Source organism: Globicephala melas, chromosome 4 (genome assembly GCF_963455315.2).
Source record: "Globicephala melas chromosome 4, mGloMel1.2, whole genome shotgun sequence".
Taxonomy (NCBI): domain Eukaryota; kingdom Metazoa; phylum Chordata; class Mammalia; order Artiodactyla; family Delphinidae; genus Globicephala; species Globicephala melas.
In genome coordinates, this window is record NC_083317.1 from 71,672,172 (window position 1) to 71,691,567 (window position 19,396).

Genomic DNA, 19,396 nt, shown 5'->3' on the forward strand with positions numbered 1-19,396 from the left:
CTTCAGTATGCAGAAGTGCTTTATGCACACATCCTATTTCATCAAACAGAATAGTTTAAAAATGTGGATCAAGATCAAATGAAATTAATTTGTATTGCTTTGGCTTTTTTTTTTTTTTAAACTGCAAGTGTGTGTCAGTGAAGAATTCAACAAATAGTAGCAGTTTGGTGCCACTGTCCTGATTCAATTAAGATGCAGCAGTATGACCCATCACTGCTTCTGAATTATCAGCCCAAATGTCAACACAGTGAAAAAGGCAAATAACTTGTTAGTATTATTATGAAAACAGTTTTGATCTTACAGACCCACTGAAAGGGCATCAGGGACTCCCTGACCACACTTTGAGAATCACACTTTAAATCAATACTATCCCTGGGACTTCCCTGGTGGTCCAGTGGTTAAGACTCCACTCTCCCAATGCAGGGGACCTGGGTTCGATCCCTGGTCAGGGAACTAAGATCCCACATACCACTACTAGAGAGCCCGCATGCCACAACTACTAAGCCCGCATGCTCTAGAGCCTGCACGCCACACGAAGACCCAGCGCAGCCAAAATTAATTAATTAATTTTTTAAAAATCGATACTATCCCAAAGAAGAAAATAGTTCTCCAAAAACCTTTTCAAAGTTACAATAAGGTCTAATAATGAAAGTTAGGAATGACTCCCTAACTGTATAAAGTCATTCTCACCCCCCTCACCAAACCAGATGTAGAAGGAAGAAAGTGGAGTTTCAAATGGGAACTCTTTTGCCTCTGTTAAACAGTAAAATAGCACAGAATCCATTTGCTGTAGTCTTCCCCACTCAAAGATCTTGCCTTTATTCCTTGCAATAAAAGAAAGAAAAAGCTTCCAAGGGCATTCCTCAGCTCCAAAATCTATAACATTTATATGAAAAAAAAAAAACATGAACAATGCTTTATTACCTCTGGTATATTAAAGGCACAATGACTAGCTAAATTGAACAGTTCAGAAAGCACACATCATATTTCAATATTTAGACCTTATTGTTTTCTTCCTCCCATCTTTATTTCTGAAACTGCAAAGTATATTCTTTATTCCTTTCTACAGTAAACTCCAAAGCTCCCAAGTTAAAAATCAATCTTATAACTCTCAACTAAGTTGCTTTTTCAAATCAAAAGATATGGTTTATGTAATTTTCTTCATCCTTTTCTTACAATTTATTTCTTCTTTATTTTAGTTTACCTACGAAACTTTTTATAGGCCTATTTCTCTGCACTGCTGTTCTCAATATATACAATATACATTTCTATGTCTCTGTCTACCCAACCAAATCATAACTTCATCTGCTGGGGGGTTTTTTTGTTTTTTAAATTTTTTTTTTTTGCCCATGCCGCATGACATGCGGGATCTTAGTTCCCCAGCCAGGGATTGAACCCCTGCCCATTGCACTGGAAACGCAGAGTCTTAACCACTGGACCGCCAGGGAAGTCCCCTATCTTCTGTTTTTGTTTTTTTTTTTTTTTGCGGTACGTGGGCCTCTCACTGTGGTGGCCTCTCCCGTTGCGGAGCACAGGCTCTGACGTGCAGGCTCAGCGGCCATGGCTCACGGGCCCAGCCGCTCCGCGGCATGTGGGATTTTCCCGGACCGGGGCAGGAACCCATGTCCCCTGCATCGGCAGGCGGACTCTCAACCACTGCACCACCAGGGAAGCCCTCTTCTGTTATTTAATATACCTGTTAATGCCTAAAATATCTGGCTCACAAAAGGTAAATAAGTGCTTATTAAAATAAAACTATAAATTTTCTTTAAATTTGATTAAATGTTCCATTTTCTACTATCTTCTCTATGCACCCCAGATTGATATCACAATTTTTTGCATGGATTAGGGATTACTTCCTCCTTTTTTCAATACAAGAACAGCACTTCTAGAAATTAAAAAAGAGTGAAGGTACAGCATATCAAGACAGTAAGGATATGGCAGTCAAGTGGGTACCCAAAAAACAAAATATAATCATAGTCTTTTATCTAATGATAGATTTGTTTCCATTTTAAGGCAGCAGTTCTTTTTGCTTATTTTCCTCCTTTTGGCATTCTGCAACAACTATCAACTTTTTAATCTGGCTCACTCCTCGGAAAGAGCCAATTGTGCAACTTTCCTGAGGGGAGTACAGAATTACAAGATAAGCATCAACTCTACTTGAAGTAACAATCTCTGAGCAAGCCTTCATATCTTTTGATAGCTTCACTAAAATCCCGAAGACAACAATAAAGTCAAATAAAGCTAAGGAAAAAAGGTAAACTTACCACCAAACAAAGGTTCTGGTTCCACCAATATTTCCTGCTTTTGAGGAATTGGGGCACGGACTTCCTCTCTATTAAAAAAAAAAAAAAGTGGGAAAATATCCAAATGAAAACTGTTTTCTGCTACCTATTCTTACCGTAACTATTGTGAACACATTCAAATTAACAAATAAAATGAACAACAGATTTAGTGACTTTTAGGAACCACATTAAATTATGATAAATGACTGTCAGATGATTTCCATATAGAGATGAACTGGAATAAAGTACCTGGCATAGATAGTGCAAATGGGTTTATAAAGAAAGAGAACAAACAGAAAAATAAAAAATATTTCTCCTCTCCTCTAAGTTCCCTGCCCTAAATTCTTTAGAAAAAAAAGAAGATAGGAAATTTACAAACACACACACACACACACACACACACACAAAATTCAGGCAAAAAATTAATGGAAAATATGAGCTTAATAAAAACAATATTACATCAACACTACATCAAATAATAGATAATTAAATCACAGATATATTAAAATAAGCTTAAACAGGCAATTAATTTTATGCTAGTTATGAAGCTGGCTAACAAAGGTAGTACCCTTGAATTATTTATTAAATAGACACTAACATATATAAAACAGAAAAAATACTCTTTTAAAAGCCTAAAAACTCTTCAAAGTTTACCTCCAGAGGGTTTACTAATAATCCATCTCTTCCAGTGAACAATTCTCATTTAAAATATGCTGTAAAAATGGTGTATATCCCTTTATAAATCAGTTTAATTATTTTAGTTTTAACTCAAATACGAAATTCTGCTGATTAATGCTCATAGCAAGTAAGAGTAAGTTTCAAATTTAATATGCTCCCCTTATAATAAATATTAATTTATGTTAGGCCTAATGTTTTTCATTCAGGTGTTTCTAATAGTAATAACTGAGCTTAAGGCCCTGTTTTTGACACCTGAAAGTTGAAACTTCAAAACATACTTTATTTAATACAGTATCAATACTAATTTGTCAACAAAAACTAACATCCTGTAATCAAAGAACAACTAGTTAAACAAAGAAAGCTACAATAAGCCAAATGAGTGAAGGATAAAGGATAATTCAAAATTATGTTAAGCACTCTTTCCTACTGGATTTCAGTCACTGCTCACACACAGAACTGCAATACTCTAAAGAAACAGACAATGTGTCTCTAAGAGGAAGCTCTATTAAATCTCTTTCACCAAAGAGAAACAGGCCATTATCTTAGCAAAACTAAAAACTTCAAACACATCTTTTACCTGAATAGATCTTTCCATTATTGGTATAATTCACCTTACTGTGTCTGTGTGTGTGTGTGTGTGTGTGTGTGTGTGTGTGTGTACAAAGTTATCTCAATCTAAGGCAATTTAATTACTCAAAAAACAAGCCTTAATCTGATGAAATACATCAATTAGGGTGATGGCTTAATTAGTAGTCCCTATACAGAAAGACTTGATTACTACATATTTGAGGTTATCTATTCCAAGACTGCTAGCTACCCAGCAAAACGGAAGAATGGAACAGAAGGTGAACTGTAAAGAAAGAAAATTTTAGTTTAGGAAGTAGGTGCCACTATCAAATGTTAATCAATTAGTAATACAAATAATCTAAGTAAAATTATAATGTAATTCAGCAGGAAAAGACATTCATTAATCAAAACTATTTTTAAGTACAATTAAGAAAACACGTTTTAAACAGTGAGGACTGATATGTCCCCAGAAATCAGCTATGAATACCTGTTATTCAAGTGAATGTAAACTAAATCATGTTTTCATATTAATTTCCATTAAAGATTTGAGTTATGTTGGTGGAGAATGGGCTATCAAACTTGAAATACACAGCCAACATCGATAGGAGAAAACTTATATAACCTCTAGAGTTCACACTTTGTGGGGAAACAATATTACTCTAGAATCTGGAACTAGATAAAAAAAAAAAAAAGAGGCAATCATGTCCTGAATGTTTATTTAGCTTTTTAAATCTAATTTAGTAAAAATAAAATCCATGTTTTTGCCTATTCCTATTTAAGGGGATTCTTCTTTTTTAGTATCTCATGTTGTAAACACTGAAGAGTTATAAATGGCTATGAGTATTAAAATCTTATTTAAGGATCTTTGAAATTTTGACTCAAAAATCAGTGTTTTTCATTTGAGTAAAATTCATCTCTAATATTTTCCAAAGACTACTGGAATTTTGCTTAACAGATATTCATTTCAAACTCTCACTGGTATCAAATGTAAAGGGCAGTAAACACCAAATGTATTTATCATCTGTTACTATGCTCTATATATTACAGTTCTATATGCTGAAGGTGCCTCTAAAGATTAGCAACATGCAGCTATTTAGGGCATAAATTTTCTTCAAAAATTTTTTCATGACAACTCAAAACTTTCCTGGGACAATGTAGGAAAATCCAGAATTGCGAAATCTGAGCTTTATTGGGCTTTCCTTCCATATCTGCTACTTAATTGCTGTATAGCTTGGGGAAATGGCTATCCTTCTGCTTCCTCTGTAAAATGTGGATAATAATGCCACCCTATAGGGTTCTTCTGAGGATTAAATAACGGACTTGACAGTGCTGTAGAGAACTTAAAGCATATAAGTATAAAAATTTTCACCTGACACTTTCAGATACTTTCAACTTTTAATTTGTTCAAAACAGAGAATTAACCTAACATGTAAAAATGTAACTGCTCAATTTTGGCAGGGGGTAGCTCCCAATAATAAATAATAAATTCATACTCTGTGTGTGGTCTGACAGTGGAGACACTTGCTGAACTGGTACTTGGCTCTTCAGCGATTCCTCCACCATCCAAAAACATAGTGACTGCCATCTCCAGATTATTGTTGCAGGCTTCAAGCATATGTTTCCCTACACTTTCACTTGCACCTGAAATAGTATAAAAACAAGAAAAAAGTTTAAAAAAAGACACCTTCTTACATTCAGTTCACATTAGAATACAGAATTCCCAAGCAAACAGTACTTTTCCCTCTCTAGAATGAATGATTTTTAAAACAAAAACTGTTTACTTCTATGCTTGTTGGCTGACTACTGTGAAATATACAGAGCTAGAAAAGAAAGCAGCAGCATTAAAAATAGTAGTCTTCCTTCATAATAAAACAAAAACTAAATAAAGCATTATTTGCCATTTCTTTATATGGGCCGACTATATATTTGTTAATAAACTAAAAAAGAAAATGAAAGACTATGCTCTAGAAAGTTAGAAATATTTTGTTAGAAAGAATGCATTCAGTTACCAATTTCTACTTCTATAAGAAAGGAAACACTTTAATAACAACGGGAGAGAAGGGAGATGGGACTTTTTGTCAAAGATATAACTAAGTCAAAATTTGGTAAGAAATGTCAATCTTCATCATTTAAAACTGGCCCTATCATACACTCACTTGTACAGTAAAGCAAGCATAATCTGTTTGATGCAATGTAAACTGGTAAAGCCCTTTAACAAATCAATTTTATAACATGTATCAAGAAACATAATGCCTGTTACTTTTTTGACCCAATAATTTGGGCGTGTGGTCTAAATAAATCTACATAAATCTATATAAAGTCTAAATAAATCTACATAAATCTAGTCTAAATAAACCTATATAAAACACATGCATAAACATATCTATACACATGTCCAGTATAGCTTCAGTTAAAATTGAAAAATTATAGATAACATAAATGTCTAATAGTAGTAGAGTCTAAATTGTAAATCTATTTGGTGGGACATTTTGTGGGCATTAAAAAGCATCTCAGGGGCTTCCCTGGTGGCACTGTGGTTGAGAGTCTGCCTGCCAATGCAGGGGACACAGGTTCGTGCCCCCGTCCGGGAAGATCCCACATGCTGCAGAGCGGCTGGGCCCATGAGCCATGGCTGCTGAGCCTGCGCGTCCGGAGTCTGTGCTCTGCAACGGGAGAGGCCACAACACTGAGAGGCCCTCGTACCGCCAAAAAAAAAAAAAAAAAAAAAAAAAAAGCATCTCAGGTCACAAGAAACTATATTCAATATCCTGTAATAAACCACAATGAAAAAGAAAAAATAAATAAAAAGGGAAAAAAAAAACCATCTTGGGCTTTCCACTTGGGATGACCTTCCTTCTGCCTCAACTGTGTCCCTTAAGAGTCTGCAGTGAAGGCTGTGGGTGTGGGTGTGGTTTTTTGTTTGTTTTTTTGGTCTGACAACGCCTTTGTTTTGCTATTGTTCCTGAAAGACAGTTTCACCACTGGATATTCGTTTCTAAGGCTGACAGCTATTTTCTCTCAGTACATTGAAGACAGCATTCCAGTGTCTTCTGTTGTTGCTTCTGAGAAGTAAGTTGCCAGACTAAAGAAAAACATTTTTATACCAATCTGTTGTTTCTCTCTAGTTGCTTTTAAGATCTTCTCTGCCTTTGGTCTTCTGCAGTTTTACTCTATTTCCTGGGGCTAATTTTATTTATCCTCCTTGGGATTCACTGGACTTCCACCATAAGGACTGTTTTCATTTATCAGTTCTGAAAAATTCTCAGACATTTCTATTTAAAAATTACCACACAAGCTTTAAATGATACATTAAACAAGATGGACTTAATTGATATTTATAGGACATTCCACCCAAAAACAACAGCATACACTGTCTTCTCAAGTGCTCATGGAACATTCTCCAGGATAGATCTTATCCTGGGTCACAATTCAAGCCTTGGTAAATTTAAGAAAATTGAAATCGTATCAAGTATCTTTTCCAACCATAATGCTATGAGACTAGATATCAATTACAGGAAAAAAATCTGTGAAAATTACAAACACATGGAGGCTAAACAGTACACTATTAAATAACCAAGAGATCAATGAGGAAATCAAAAAATACCTAGAAACAAATGACAATGAAAATACAATGACCCAAAACCTATGGGATGCAGCAAAAGCAGTTCTAAGAGGAAGTTTATAGCAATACAATCTTACCTCAAGACACAAGAAACATCTCAGATAAACAACCTAAACTTACACCTAAAGCAATTAGAGTAAAGAAGAACAAAAAACCCCCAAAGTTAGCAGAAGAAAAGAAATCATAAAGATCAGATCAGAAATAAAAGAAAAAGAAATGAAGGAAACAACAGCTAAGATTAATAAAACTAAAAGCTGGTTCTTTGCAAAGATAAACAAAATTGATAAACCACTAGCCAGACTCATCAAGAAAAAAAGGGAGAAGACTCAAATCACTAGAATTAGAAATGAAAAAGGAGAAGTGACAACTGACATGGCAGAAATATAAAAGACCATGAGAGATTACTACAAGCAACTATATGCCAATGAAATGGACAAATTCTTAGAAAAGCACAACCTTCCGAGACTGGACCAGGAAGAAATAGAAAATATAAACAGACCAATCACAAGCACTGAAATTGAAACTGTGATTACAAATCTTCCAACAAACAAAAGTCCAGGACCAGATGGATTCACAGGCAAATTCTATCAAACATTTAGAGAAGAGCTAACACCTGTCCTTCTCAAACTCTTCCAAAATATAGCACAGGGAGGAACACTCCCAAACTCATTCTATGAGGCCACCGTCACCCTGATACCAAAACCAGATGAAGAGGTCACAGAAAACTACAGATCAATATCACTGATGAACACACATGCAAAAATCCTCAACAAAATACTAGCAAACAGAATCTAACAGCACATTAAAAGGATCATACACCATGATTAAATGGGGTTTATCCCAGGAATACAAGGATCCTTCAATATATGCAAATCAATCAATGTGATAAACCATATTAACAAATTGAAGGAGAAAAACCATATACTCAACTCAATAGATATAGAAAAAGCTTTCAACAAAATTCAACACCCATTTATGATAAAAATCCTGCAGAAAGTAGGCATAGAGGGAACTTACCTCAACATAATAAAGGCCATATATGACAAACCCACAGCCAACATCGTTCTCAATGGTGAAAAACTGAAACCATTTCCACTAAGATCAGGAACAAGACAAGGCTGCCCACTCTAACCACTATTATTCAATACAGTTTTGGAAGTTCTAGCCATAGCAATCAGAGAAGAAAAAGAAATAAAAGGAATCCAAATCAGAAAAGAAGAAGTAAAACTGTCACTGTTTGCAGATGACATGATACTATACAGAGAATCCCAAAGCTGCTACCAGAAAACTACTAGAGCTAACCAGTGAATTTGGTAAAGTAGCAGGATATAAAGTTAATGCACAGAAATCTCTAGCATTCCTATACACTAATGATGAAAAATCTGAAAGAGAAATTAAGGAAACACTCCCATTTACCACTGGAACAAAAAGAATAAAATACCTAAGAATAAACCTAACTAAAGAGACAAAAGACCTGTATGCAGAAAACTATAAGACACTGAGGAAAGAAATTAAAGATGATACAAACAGATGGAGAGATATACCATGTTCTTAGATTGGAAGAATCAACACTGTGAAAATGACTCTACTACCCAAAGCAATCTACAGATTCAATGCAATCCCTATCAAACTACCAATGGCATTTTTCAAAGAACTAGAACAAAAAAATTTCACAGTTTGTATGGAAACACAAAAGACTCCAAATAGCCAAAGCAATCTTGAGAAAGAAAAACGGAGCTAGAGGAATCAGGCTCCCTGCCTTCAAACTATACTACAAAGCTACCGTAATCAAGATAGTATGGTACTGGCACAGAAACAGAAATATAGATCAATGGAACAGGATAGAAAGCCCAGAGATAAACCCACATGCCTATGGTCACCTTATCTTTGATAAAGGAGGCAAGAATATACAATGGAGAAAAGAAAACCTCTTCAGTAAGTGGTGCTGGGAAAACTGGACACCTACATGTAAAAGAATGAAATTAGAACACTCCCTAAAACCATACACAAAAATAAACTCGGGCTTCCCTGGTGGCGCAGTGGTTGAGAGTCCGCCTGCCAATGCAGGGGACACAGGTTCGCGTCCCGGTCCGGGAAGATCCCACATGCCGCGGAGCAGCTGGGCCTGTAAGCCGTGGCCGCTGGGCCTGCATGTCCGGATCCTGTGCTCCGCAACAGGAGAGGCCACAACAGTGAGAGGCCTGCATACCGCAAAAATAAATAAATAAATAATAAATAAATAAACAAACTCAAAATGGATTAAAGACCTAATGTAAGGCCAGACACTATAAACCTCTTAGAGGAAAACATAGGCAGAACACTCTACGACATACATCACATCAAGATCCTTTTTGACCCACCTCCTAGAAAAATGGAAATAAAAACAAAAATAAACAAATGGAACCTAATGAAACTTAAAAGCTTTTCCACACGAAAGGAAACCATAAACAAGACGAAAAGCCAACTCTCAGAATGGGAGAAAATATTTGCAAACGAAGCAACTGACAAAGGATTAATCTCCAAAATATACAGGCAGCTCATGCAGCTCAGTATCAAAAAAACGCAAACAACCCAATCCAAAAATGGGCAGAAGACCTAAAGAGGCATTTCTCCAAAGAAGATATACAGATTGCCAACAAACACATGAAAGGATGCTCAACATCACTAATCATCAGAAAGATGCAAATCAAAACTACAATAAGGTATCACCTCACACGGGTCAGAATGGCCATCATCAAAAAATCTACAAACAATAAATGCTGGAGAGGGTGCGGAGAAAAGGGAACCCTCTTGCACTGCTTGTGGGAATGTAAACTGACACAACCACTATGGAGAACAGTATGGAGGTTCCTTAAAAAACTAAAAATAGAACTATCATATGACCCAGCAATCCCACTACTGGGCATATACCCTGAGAAAACCATAATTCAAAGAGTCATGTACCACAATGTTCATTGCAGTTCTATTTACAATAGGCAGGACACGGAACCAACCTAAGTGTCCATCTACAGATGAATGGATAAAGAAGATGTGGCACATATATACAATGGAATATTACTGAGCCATAAAAAGAAACGAAATTGAGTTATATGTAGTGAGGTGGATGGACCTAGAATCTGTCATACAGAGTGAAGTAAGTCAGAAAGAGAAAAACAAATACTGTATGCTAACACATATATATAGAATCCAAAAAAAAAAAAAGGGGGGGGTTCTGAAAAACCTAGGGGCAGGACAGGAATAAAGACACAGACATAGAGAATGGACTTGAGAACACGGGAGGGGGAAGGGTAAGCTGGGACAAAGTGAGAGAGTGGCATGGACATATATACACTACCAAATGTAAAACAGATAGCTGGTGGGAAGCAGCCACATAGCACAGGGAAATCAGCTCAGTGCTTTGGGACCACCTAGAGGGGTGGGATAGGGAGGGTGGGAGGGAGACCCAAGAGGGAGGAGATATGTGGATATATGTATACGTATAGCTGATTCACTTTGTTATACAGCGAAAGTAACACACCACTGTAAAGCAGTTATACTCCAATGAAGATGTTAAAAATAAATAAATAAATAAAAATTGCCTTACTCCTTCATTCACACTTATGTCCTTCTGGAACTCCAATTAGATGTATGTTAGAACTCTTCATTCTATGCTGTGCCAATTTGTTTTTTACCTGTTCATGAGCTTTTAATTTTAGTTAATTTTTTATAACTAGAAGTTCTGGGGTTTTTGTTTCCTAATCTGCCTGGTCAGAGACCCTTACTTCATACTCACATTTCTTTTCATTTCTTCTAATATATTAATCAAACTTACTGGAATTACTAAGACAAAATATAAACTTTCTGCAGTCTCTAGAGGTCACTGTCTCATTTCTGCTGGCTCTTGCTCACTATGCAATTTTTTTTGTGCACTTTGTGATTTTTTTTTGACTATGATCTCAAGTGGCTTGGAATTTTAATCTGTAGATTTTTGAAGGCTGGGTTGAAGGTACATCCCTCCTAAGAGAAGGTAACTTGAGAGATTTTGTAAGGTACCTGAAGGCATCACCAAACAGAGACTATTTAAAATACATTCTTGGGGCTTCCCTGGTGGTGCAGTGGTTAAGAATCTGCCTACCAATGCAGGGGACATGGGTTCGAGCCCTGGATGCGGGAAGATCCCACATGCCACGGAGCAACTAAGCCCGTGAACCACAACTACTGAGCCTGCACTCTAGAACCTGCTCGCCACAACTACTGAGCCCATGTGCCACAACTACTGAAGCCCTCGCGCCTAGGGCCCATGCTCCACAAGAGAAGCCACCGCAATGAGAAGCCTGTGCACCACAATGAAGAGTAGCCCCCGCTCGCTGCAACTAGAGAAAGCCTGTGAGCAGCAACGAAGACCCAATGCAGCCAAAAATAATAAATGTTAGTTCTTAAAAAAAATTTCTTTAAATAAAATAAAATACATTCTTTACTTGAAGTTTTATGAAACCACATGGGAAATGTGACCCTGTAAGGACCCTTGTTATAAATTCTCAGTGAAGATTTCTCCTGCCACACCCCAAATGCCAAGGTCCCCTCTTCATGTATGGGAAGGTTCTCCTTTCAGATTCCTCTCCTTAGGAAGGCTGCAAGCTTGTTTCCTGTGCCCTCTGATGCCATCAAAAGAGAAGTTCAAAGCCATCCAGTTCGGGCAGATTCAACCAGGGTGAAAGCTTACTTTAAACCATGCTAACATCTCATTTCCAATTTCATTTCATTTTTAGCTTCTGAATATTCTTTACTTTCTTGCCAGCCCAATGATACATTTTGAAAGATTTTTTAAAATATTTTATTCAAGATTTTCCTCACTTGGGAGGGTTATTCATGGTATCTCTCTAGTTTAGTCCTACTGCCAGAAATGAACTGCTGACTCGACTCTTAATATCTTTCATTTGTTTTCTCTTCTCTATTATTATCTCTAAGACTTTAAAATCAAGTCCTTAATTCTTCTTACCTGGATTACTACAATAGGCTCCTAACTGATCATCATTCTATCTTCCACTTTGCTGCTGAAGTTATGTTCCAAAATACAAGTGTGCTTATAACACACAAATACAAACACACACACACAGTTTAAGTTAATAGCTCTCTGACATCCACAGTATAAATTCCAAAGTTCTTATGATCTGGCGAGTCCTCTGTGATCAGACGTCAGCTTATCTCTCTGGCTTTTCCTCTCCTCTTCTCCATCCTATGCAATTCAGTACAGTCACACCAAATTACACGCTTGGAAAGTCCTTATTCCCCTTATCTCTCCCTTCGTCTAGTTCATGCATGCTCAAGAATCACCATAAGTGTTACTTTTTTCAATTCCTGTGCTAAGCATTCTCTACACTACCTCCTCCCCACTCACTCCACTGTGATACTCTTCTATTACATACATGGACATACTACTAAGCAGTAAATACTTGTTTACTTTCTAGCTCCTCCAAAAGAGCAGGAGCTTCTTGAACACTGGGGTTGATTTTTGTCTTGGTACCCCAGCATCTAACGTCATGTTCGCTTGCATGTGATCAATATCTAATAAACTGATCTAAAACTATCTCATAGTACTTCAGCTAACCAGTTAGTACACTGGGGAAAGAAAGGCCAGACTTCAGCCAAAACAACCCTTCTATATCCTTTGAATTTTTTTCCTCTTGGCTGCGCCACACGTTTGTGGGATCTTAGTTCTCTGACCAGGGATTGAATCCGGGCCCTGGCAGTGAAAGCACCGAGTCCTAACCACTGGACCACCAGGGAATTCCCCTATCCTTTGAATTTTAAACCGCATATATTTATGTTTTAAATTTCATTTACAAAGCAATATGGTTACACTGTGGAAATCACAAATAGCAAATGGGTATTTAGGATAAATGAACTTAAGATAAAATGTCCAGTGAAAGCATCATATACAAATTTTAAATGTGCTATATCTCAAACAACATAAAGTGAAAATCACACGCTCCAAAAAACTCTCAGATGATATTGAGCAGCTACAGCTTTGTCAGAAAGCTGACAAAGACATATCTAAATGCTAGTAAAGAACAAAAACAGAACAAAATTATTTCATGGAACATGACAGGAAAAAAGCATTAATATATAATGTTGTGATTTAATGTTAACTCAATAAGTAACATTATAAAAAAGCATCAATCATTTCACTTAAATCTCCAGAAATTTACATATTTATGTTACTCAAAAATCTTTTTTGCGAACTGGACAAATACAGAATTGCCTTTTATTTGGAGTGTGCCTTATATCTGGGTATATATGGTAATTTAAGTTACATAGGGCCAGGGATGTTTTTTCTTTAAAAGGGCTTCATATGGGCTTCCCTGGTGGCGCAGTGGTTGAGAGTCCGCCTACCGATGCAGGGGACATGGGTTCGTGCCCCGGTCCGGGAAGATCCCACATGCCGCGGAGCAGCTGGGCCCGTGAGCCATGGCCGCTAAGCCTGCGCGTCCAGAGCCTGTGCTCCGCAGCGGGAGAGGCCACAACAGTGAGAGGCCCGCGTACCGCAAAAAAAAAAAAGGGCTTCATATATTACTCAAAATTGAGAAACTTTCCTCCACTATTCTCTCTTCAACTGCAAACAGCCCATCAGTCAACCAACAAATCCTACAGCTTCCATCTAATTAACAACACCCCTATCCATACTATTCTATGTCCACTGCTATACTCTTTGTTCATGCCTTCAACATCTCTTACATGAACTATCACATTTCTTTGCTCTTGGTCATGCTCCTTTTGATATACCTTCTATATTGCAAAAGAATGTAAATTTGATTATCTCCCTGTTTCAACAGTTCTGCACTGCTGACTGGAAAACTTTTCATCTCTCTTGAGCTGCACACAAGATTTGGCCCTTATAAACTGCTCCTATTTTATGCCCTTCTGCTTTCATCTCACCTCTGTACCACTCCCTCCAGGTGCAGATGTTTTTGTAACCTAGGCAGATCACTTGGTGGTACTTTACAATGCCATGCCTCTGTACGATATGGAGAGTGACAGCAGTAAAATCAGTCCCATCATTCTTCTTCTCGTTTTTTTTTTTTAATTTTATTTATTTATTTATTTTTGGCTGCGTTGGGGTTGGGTCCTCGTTGCTGCATGCAGGCTTTCTCTAGTTGCGGTGCGTGGGCTTCTCACTGCGGTGGCTTCTCTTTCCAGAGCACGGGCTCCGGGGGGTGTGGGCTTCAGCAGTTGTGGTGCACGGGCTCAGCTGCTCCGCGGCATGTGGAATCTTCCCGGACCAGGGTTTGAACCTGTGTCCCCTGCACTGGCAGGCGGATTCTTAACCACTGCACCACCAGGGAAGTCCCAGTCCCCTCATTTTTCTTGACAACACACCAAATACCCACCTGTTAAGTTGTGGACCTTCCCCCTCCCTCCTCACCCTAAAGTATATACAGGAACAGATACTACTTTTCCACAGGGCCTTATCTCTATCCTTGTCTCTGCTAGCTCTTCTATCTTACAGACTTTAAAAACTCACTGAACTGGCCAGTTCTCACTTTTCTCAAACCAGTTCTCTCTCCATAAGTCCTCAGTCAAGCTGAACCAAAAGTTCTCAAATTCTATACTATATATAAAATAAGCAATAAGGTCCTACTATATAGCATAAGGAACTATATTCAATATCTTATAATAAACTATCATGGAAAAGAATAAGAAAATATATATATATATGTATGTATAACTGAATCACTTTGCTGTACACCAGAAACTAACACAACATTGTAAAAACTATACTTCAATAAAAATAAAATAATTAAAAAAATAAAAAGTTCTCAAGTTCTAGTATATACAGACTTACATTCTCACCATTAGGAAACACTTTAAAAAAGTGAAATCTCAGACTTCCTTGTGGTGCAGTGGTTAAGGATCCGCCTGCCAATGCAGAGAACATGGGTCCGAGCCCTGGTCTGGGAAGATCCCACATGCCGCGGAGCAACTAAGCCCAGGCGCCACAATCACTGAGCCTGCACTCTAGAGCCCATGAGCCACAACTACTGAGCCCGTGTGCCACAACTACTGAAGCCCATGCGCCTAGAGCCTGTGCTCTGCAACAAGAGAAGCCACCACAATGAGAAGCCTGTGCACAACAACGAAGAGTAGCCCCTGCTTGCCGCAACTAGAGGAGGCCCTCACGCAGCAACAAAGACCCAACACACAAAGATAAAAACAAATTCAACTTTTTGAGGGAAAGGAGTTGTTCAAACATCCCAGTAGCCAACTGTATGTTAGGTAATTAAATACAGACTCTTGGGGCAAAACCAGCACAAATTTGATGAAAATTTTCCATATCATTACTCATAAAACCTGAAGTTTTCAGTGCTTTTCTAATATTTTTACATTGTGTCCAGTTATACTGGTTACATTACTATATTTCTTAAATGCTAGTCTAAAAGTTCAGTGTCTATTGTACTCCACCATTTTAATTTATCTACACAGCAGCTTCTGAAAATTAAAAGGTTCCTGTATGTAAACTACTCTGGCTACTTATTCCAGCAAGAGATACATGAACTATTATCTTTGCCCCATAATAAACCCTAAAACTAGCTTCTGAATGACACCTACTGATCTTTTTCTTTTCAGAGAATTAAATGGCTGAGTTTATACCATTTGGGCTCTTGTCTCTCTAGGTGCTCACCACACTGCACTAAAGCACCACAAAAGGGACAAACAACATGCTGGGACTTCCCTGGTGGCGTAGTGGTTAAGACTCCACGCGCTCCCAATGCAGGGGGCCCACGTTCGATCCCTGGTCGGGGAACTAGATCCCATATGCATGCCACAACTAAGAATTCACAAGCCACAACTAAGGAGCCCGTGTGCTGCAACAAAGGAGCCAGCAAGCTGCAACTAAGGAGCCCACGTGCTGCAACTAAGGAGTTCGACTGCTGCAACTAAGACTTAGTACAACCAAATAAATAAATAAATATTAAAAAAAAAAAAGAACATGCTGATGCAGGATCGAAACTCCCTTCTGCTATAATAGCAACCAATCCCAGCTGCTTCACTCCTTTTGAAATTTGTTCATAAGGAAATTCAACTTAAAAATGACCACTGCTGGGAATTCCCTGACAGTCCAGTGGTTAGGACTTGGCCCTTGCACTGCAAGTCCCAGGTTCAATCCCTGGTGGGGGAACTAAGGTCCTGCAAGTGGCCCCCCCAAAAAAGAGCTGATGTAGAAACACAGGAAAATGTAAAAAAAGTATAGGTGAGTATTCCAGAGATCTACTGAACTATAGATTAAAATAGAATTTATTAAAAGGGATTATACCGAGAATGACTTTAAGACAAAAATAAAGCTATAATAAATGAAATAATAACTGTGATATTTTGGGGGGCAGAAGGTGTCAACCCTCAAGGCTCAGAATTGCTCTTTTTAACATCTTTATTGGAGTATAATTGCTTTACAATGGTGTGTTAGTTTCTGCTGTATAACAAAGTGAGAACTGCCATTCTTATCTATAATCCTCACTTAACCATTTAGTGCTAGAATCTAAACTATAGGCAGCGTATCATATATCTGTTGACAATCTGACAGGATAACTTCCATCATTGGAGCTTGTCAGTATAGTGACCTAAGAGCTTTCCATAAAAGGGGTCTCTACTTATGAGATTTTTTAAAAAAGAAGCACATGCTAAATCCTGGCAAGACTGAAGAAGGCAGTATTAGAGAGGGGCCCAAGAAGCAAAATACACCATTCACTTTCTTAAATAAAGCCAAATTATCTGAGCTATCTGTGCTTGTATAATCAGGCATTCTTAGTTTATCACTTGTTTTATCACTTAGTGTATCTTTTTTCTCTTTTAAAACGTAGATCCTGCCCCCACTCCAATTGGAAGGGTCTGGGTAGGGCCCAGGAATATGCCATTTTTTAAAACATTTATTTATTTATTTGGATGTGCTGGGTCTTAGTTGCAGCAGGAGCGCTCCTTAGTTGTGGTTCGCGGGCTCCTTTGTTATGGCTCACCAGCTCCTTAGTTGCGGCACATGGGCTCCTTAGTTGTGGCATGCGAACTCTCAGTTGCAGCATGCATGTGGGATCTAGTTCCGACCAGGGATCGAACCCGGACCCCTTGCATTGGGAGCACAGAGTCTTAACCACTGCACCACCAGGGAGGTCCCAAGTGTATCGTTTTAGAAACAGAAGATAACTGAAGGATAATTAAAGGTTCCAGTGGTTCTTAATGTCAGGAAGTAGTAGAGGCATCTAGAAATGTGAGACACCATTTTTGGTGTTTCATGATTAGGGGATAGGAGCACTACTGGCATTTAGTGGAGAGAAGCCAGGGGTGCCTTAGTAGCTTGGAAAATGTCTCCCCTCCCCTAAAGATTTCTCACACCTTCATTTCAGACTTCTGGCCTCCAGAACTGAGAGAATAACTGTGTTAAGCAATGCAGTTTGTGGTAATTTGTTACAGCAGCCACAGGAAACTCATACAAGTGCTAAATCTTCTGCAATGAACAGAACAGTCCTACAGAACAAGAAACTGTCCTAGCCAAAATGCCAATAACACTTCCACTTAGCTAAACAGAGGAACAGAAGGTTAACTGAGAGGGCAAAGGAAAAGTAAGGAGGGCTAAATGATATAGAGGACAGGAACAGTGATACACAAATTTAAACAAGTTACAAGTTTTACCTATTTACTTAGAGGTAATAACAATTTTTGATGAGTCAGCCGTAAAAAATTTGAACTTCTCTCTTATTATATTCAGAATGAAGAACAAATCTTTTTTAAAAGGGGGAGGGGGGGCCTTTAAAAGAAACTTGCAGGTTTAAACTACCTGTAAACCTGTTCATGGGCTTATTTTGAGGTCTCAATATTATAGGTAGCAGCAGGATAGCTTAATCTAACCCAGGGTCTTAGTTTGTTCAGGCTGCTGTAACAAAAATACAATAGACTGGGTGGCTTAAACAATGAACATTTATCTCTCACAGTTCTGCAGGTTGGGAAATCAAAGATCAGGCTCCAGTAGATTTGGTGTGTGATGCAGGCCCACTTCCTGGTTGATAAGACAGTTGTCTTCTCCGTGTGTACTCACATGGTGGAAGGGCCCAGATAGCTCTCTGGGGTCTCCTTTTTAAGTACACTAATCCCATTCATAAGGACTCCACCCTCATGACCTAACCACCTCCCAAAGGCCCCACCTCCTAATAACATCACACTGGGGGCTCAGGATTTCAAAATATCAAATTTTGGGAAGGACACAAAAATTCAGTCCATAACACCCCATAATCCATATCTATGGCCAAAGTCCCACTTTACTGTTTCTCACCACATGCACTTTTTATTTATCCACTACCTTTTCTTCCATCTGCTTTAGCTTGCTAATGGCACCAAAGGCATTAAGCCAGCTTGTGGCACCCAATTTATCAGTGGCCATCTTCTTGCTGCTGCCTCTTAGTTCACACTCTTTCTCCTTTAATGACTTCATATAGAAAATAGCCCCAAACCTGTAATGCCTGTTTCCACCACAGCTGGAAAGAAGAATCAAGAGACATTTCAAACTTTAGTAGTCCTTTATACCTATTCTCTACACTATTTTCAATGCCGAAAGAACAGTCTCTTCACTATTATCAAGGAACCTAAGTATGGTAGTCACAGAGATTTTTTTTAAAAAGAAAAAAATCCCTCTACAGACCCTTTCTTGCCCCACAGGGATAGAGCACAGAAATGACAGGGACACAAAGTGGTTACTTTTTGGTTCTACACTTCCCCTAGAAATGATAATAAAGCCAGCCAGACTATCCACCAAGGAAATGAGAGTCGGTGACAGTTGCAAGAAGTAAGATGAAAGTTCAACCTCCTCACTGGTCTCCCACCTGGAGTTTTTAACTATTGAGGAATAGAAAATATTTTTTTAAAAATTTATATACAAGCACTATGGAGAACACTATGGAAGTTCCTTAAAAAACTAAAAATAGAACTACCATATGATCCAGCAATCCCACTCCTGGGCATATATCCGGATAAAACCATAATTTGAAAGGATACATGCACCCCACTGTTCACTGCAGCACTACTGACAATAGCCAAGACAGGGAAGCAATGTCCATCGACAGAGGAACAGATAAAGGAGATGTGGTATATACACACAATGGAATATTACTCAGCCATAAAAAAGGATGAAATAATGCCATTTGCAGCAACATGGATGAACCTAGAGATTATCACACCAAGTGAAGTAAGTCAGTCAGAGAAAGACAAAATGCAAAATGGTGTA

The 19,396-nt window shown here is 38.2% G+C and overlaps 1 protein-coding gene across 5 annotated transcripts in view; it reads right to left on the reverse strand.

Moving 5' to 3' along the window:
• UBXN7 (UBX domain protein 7) overlaps positions 1-19,396 on the reverse strand; it is a 76,455-nt gene that overhangs the window by 42,654 nt on the left and 14,405 nt on the right. For all 5 annotated transcript variants that reach the window (XM_060298216.1, XM_030859580.2, XM_030859589.3 and 2 more), the window contains 2 exons: positions 5,024-5,171; positions 2,268-2,335 (listed from right to left, as the gene is read on the reverse strand). In XM_060298216.1, coding sequence (XP_060154199.1) covers positions 2,268-2,335; positions 5,024-5,171 — 216 coding nt within the window. The remainder of the gene's footprint in view (positions 1-2,267; positions 2,336-5,023; positions 5,172-19,396) is intronic.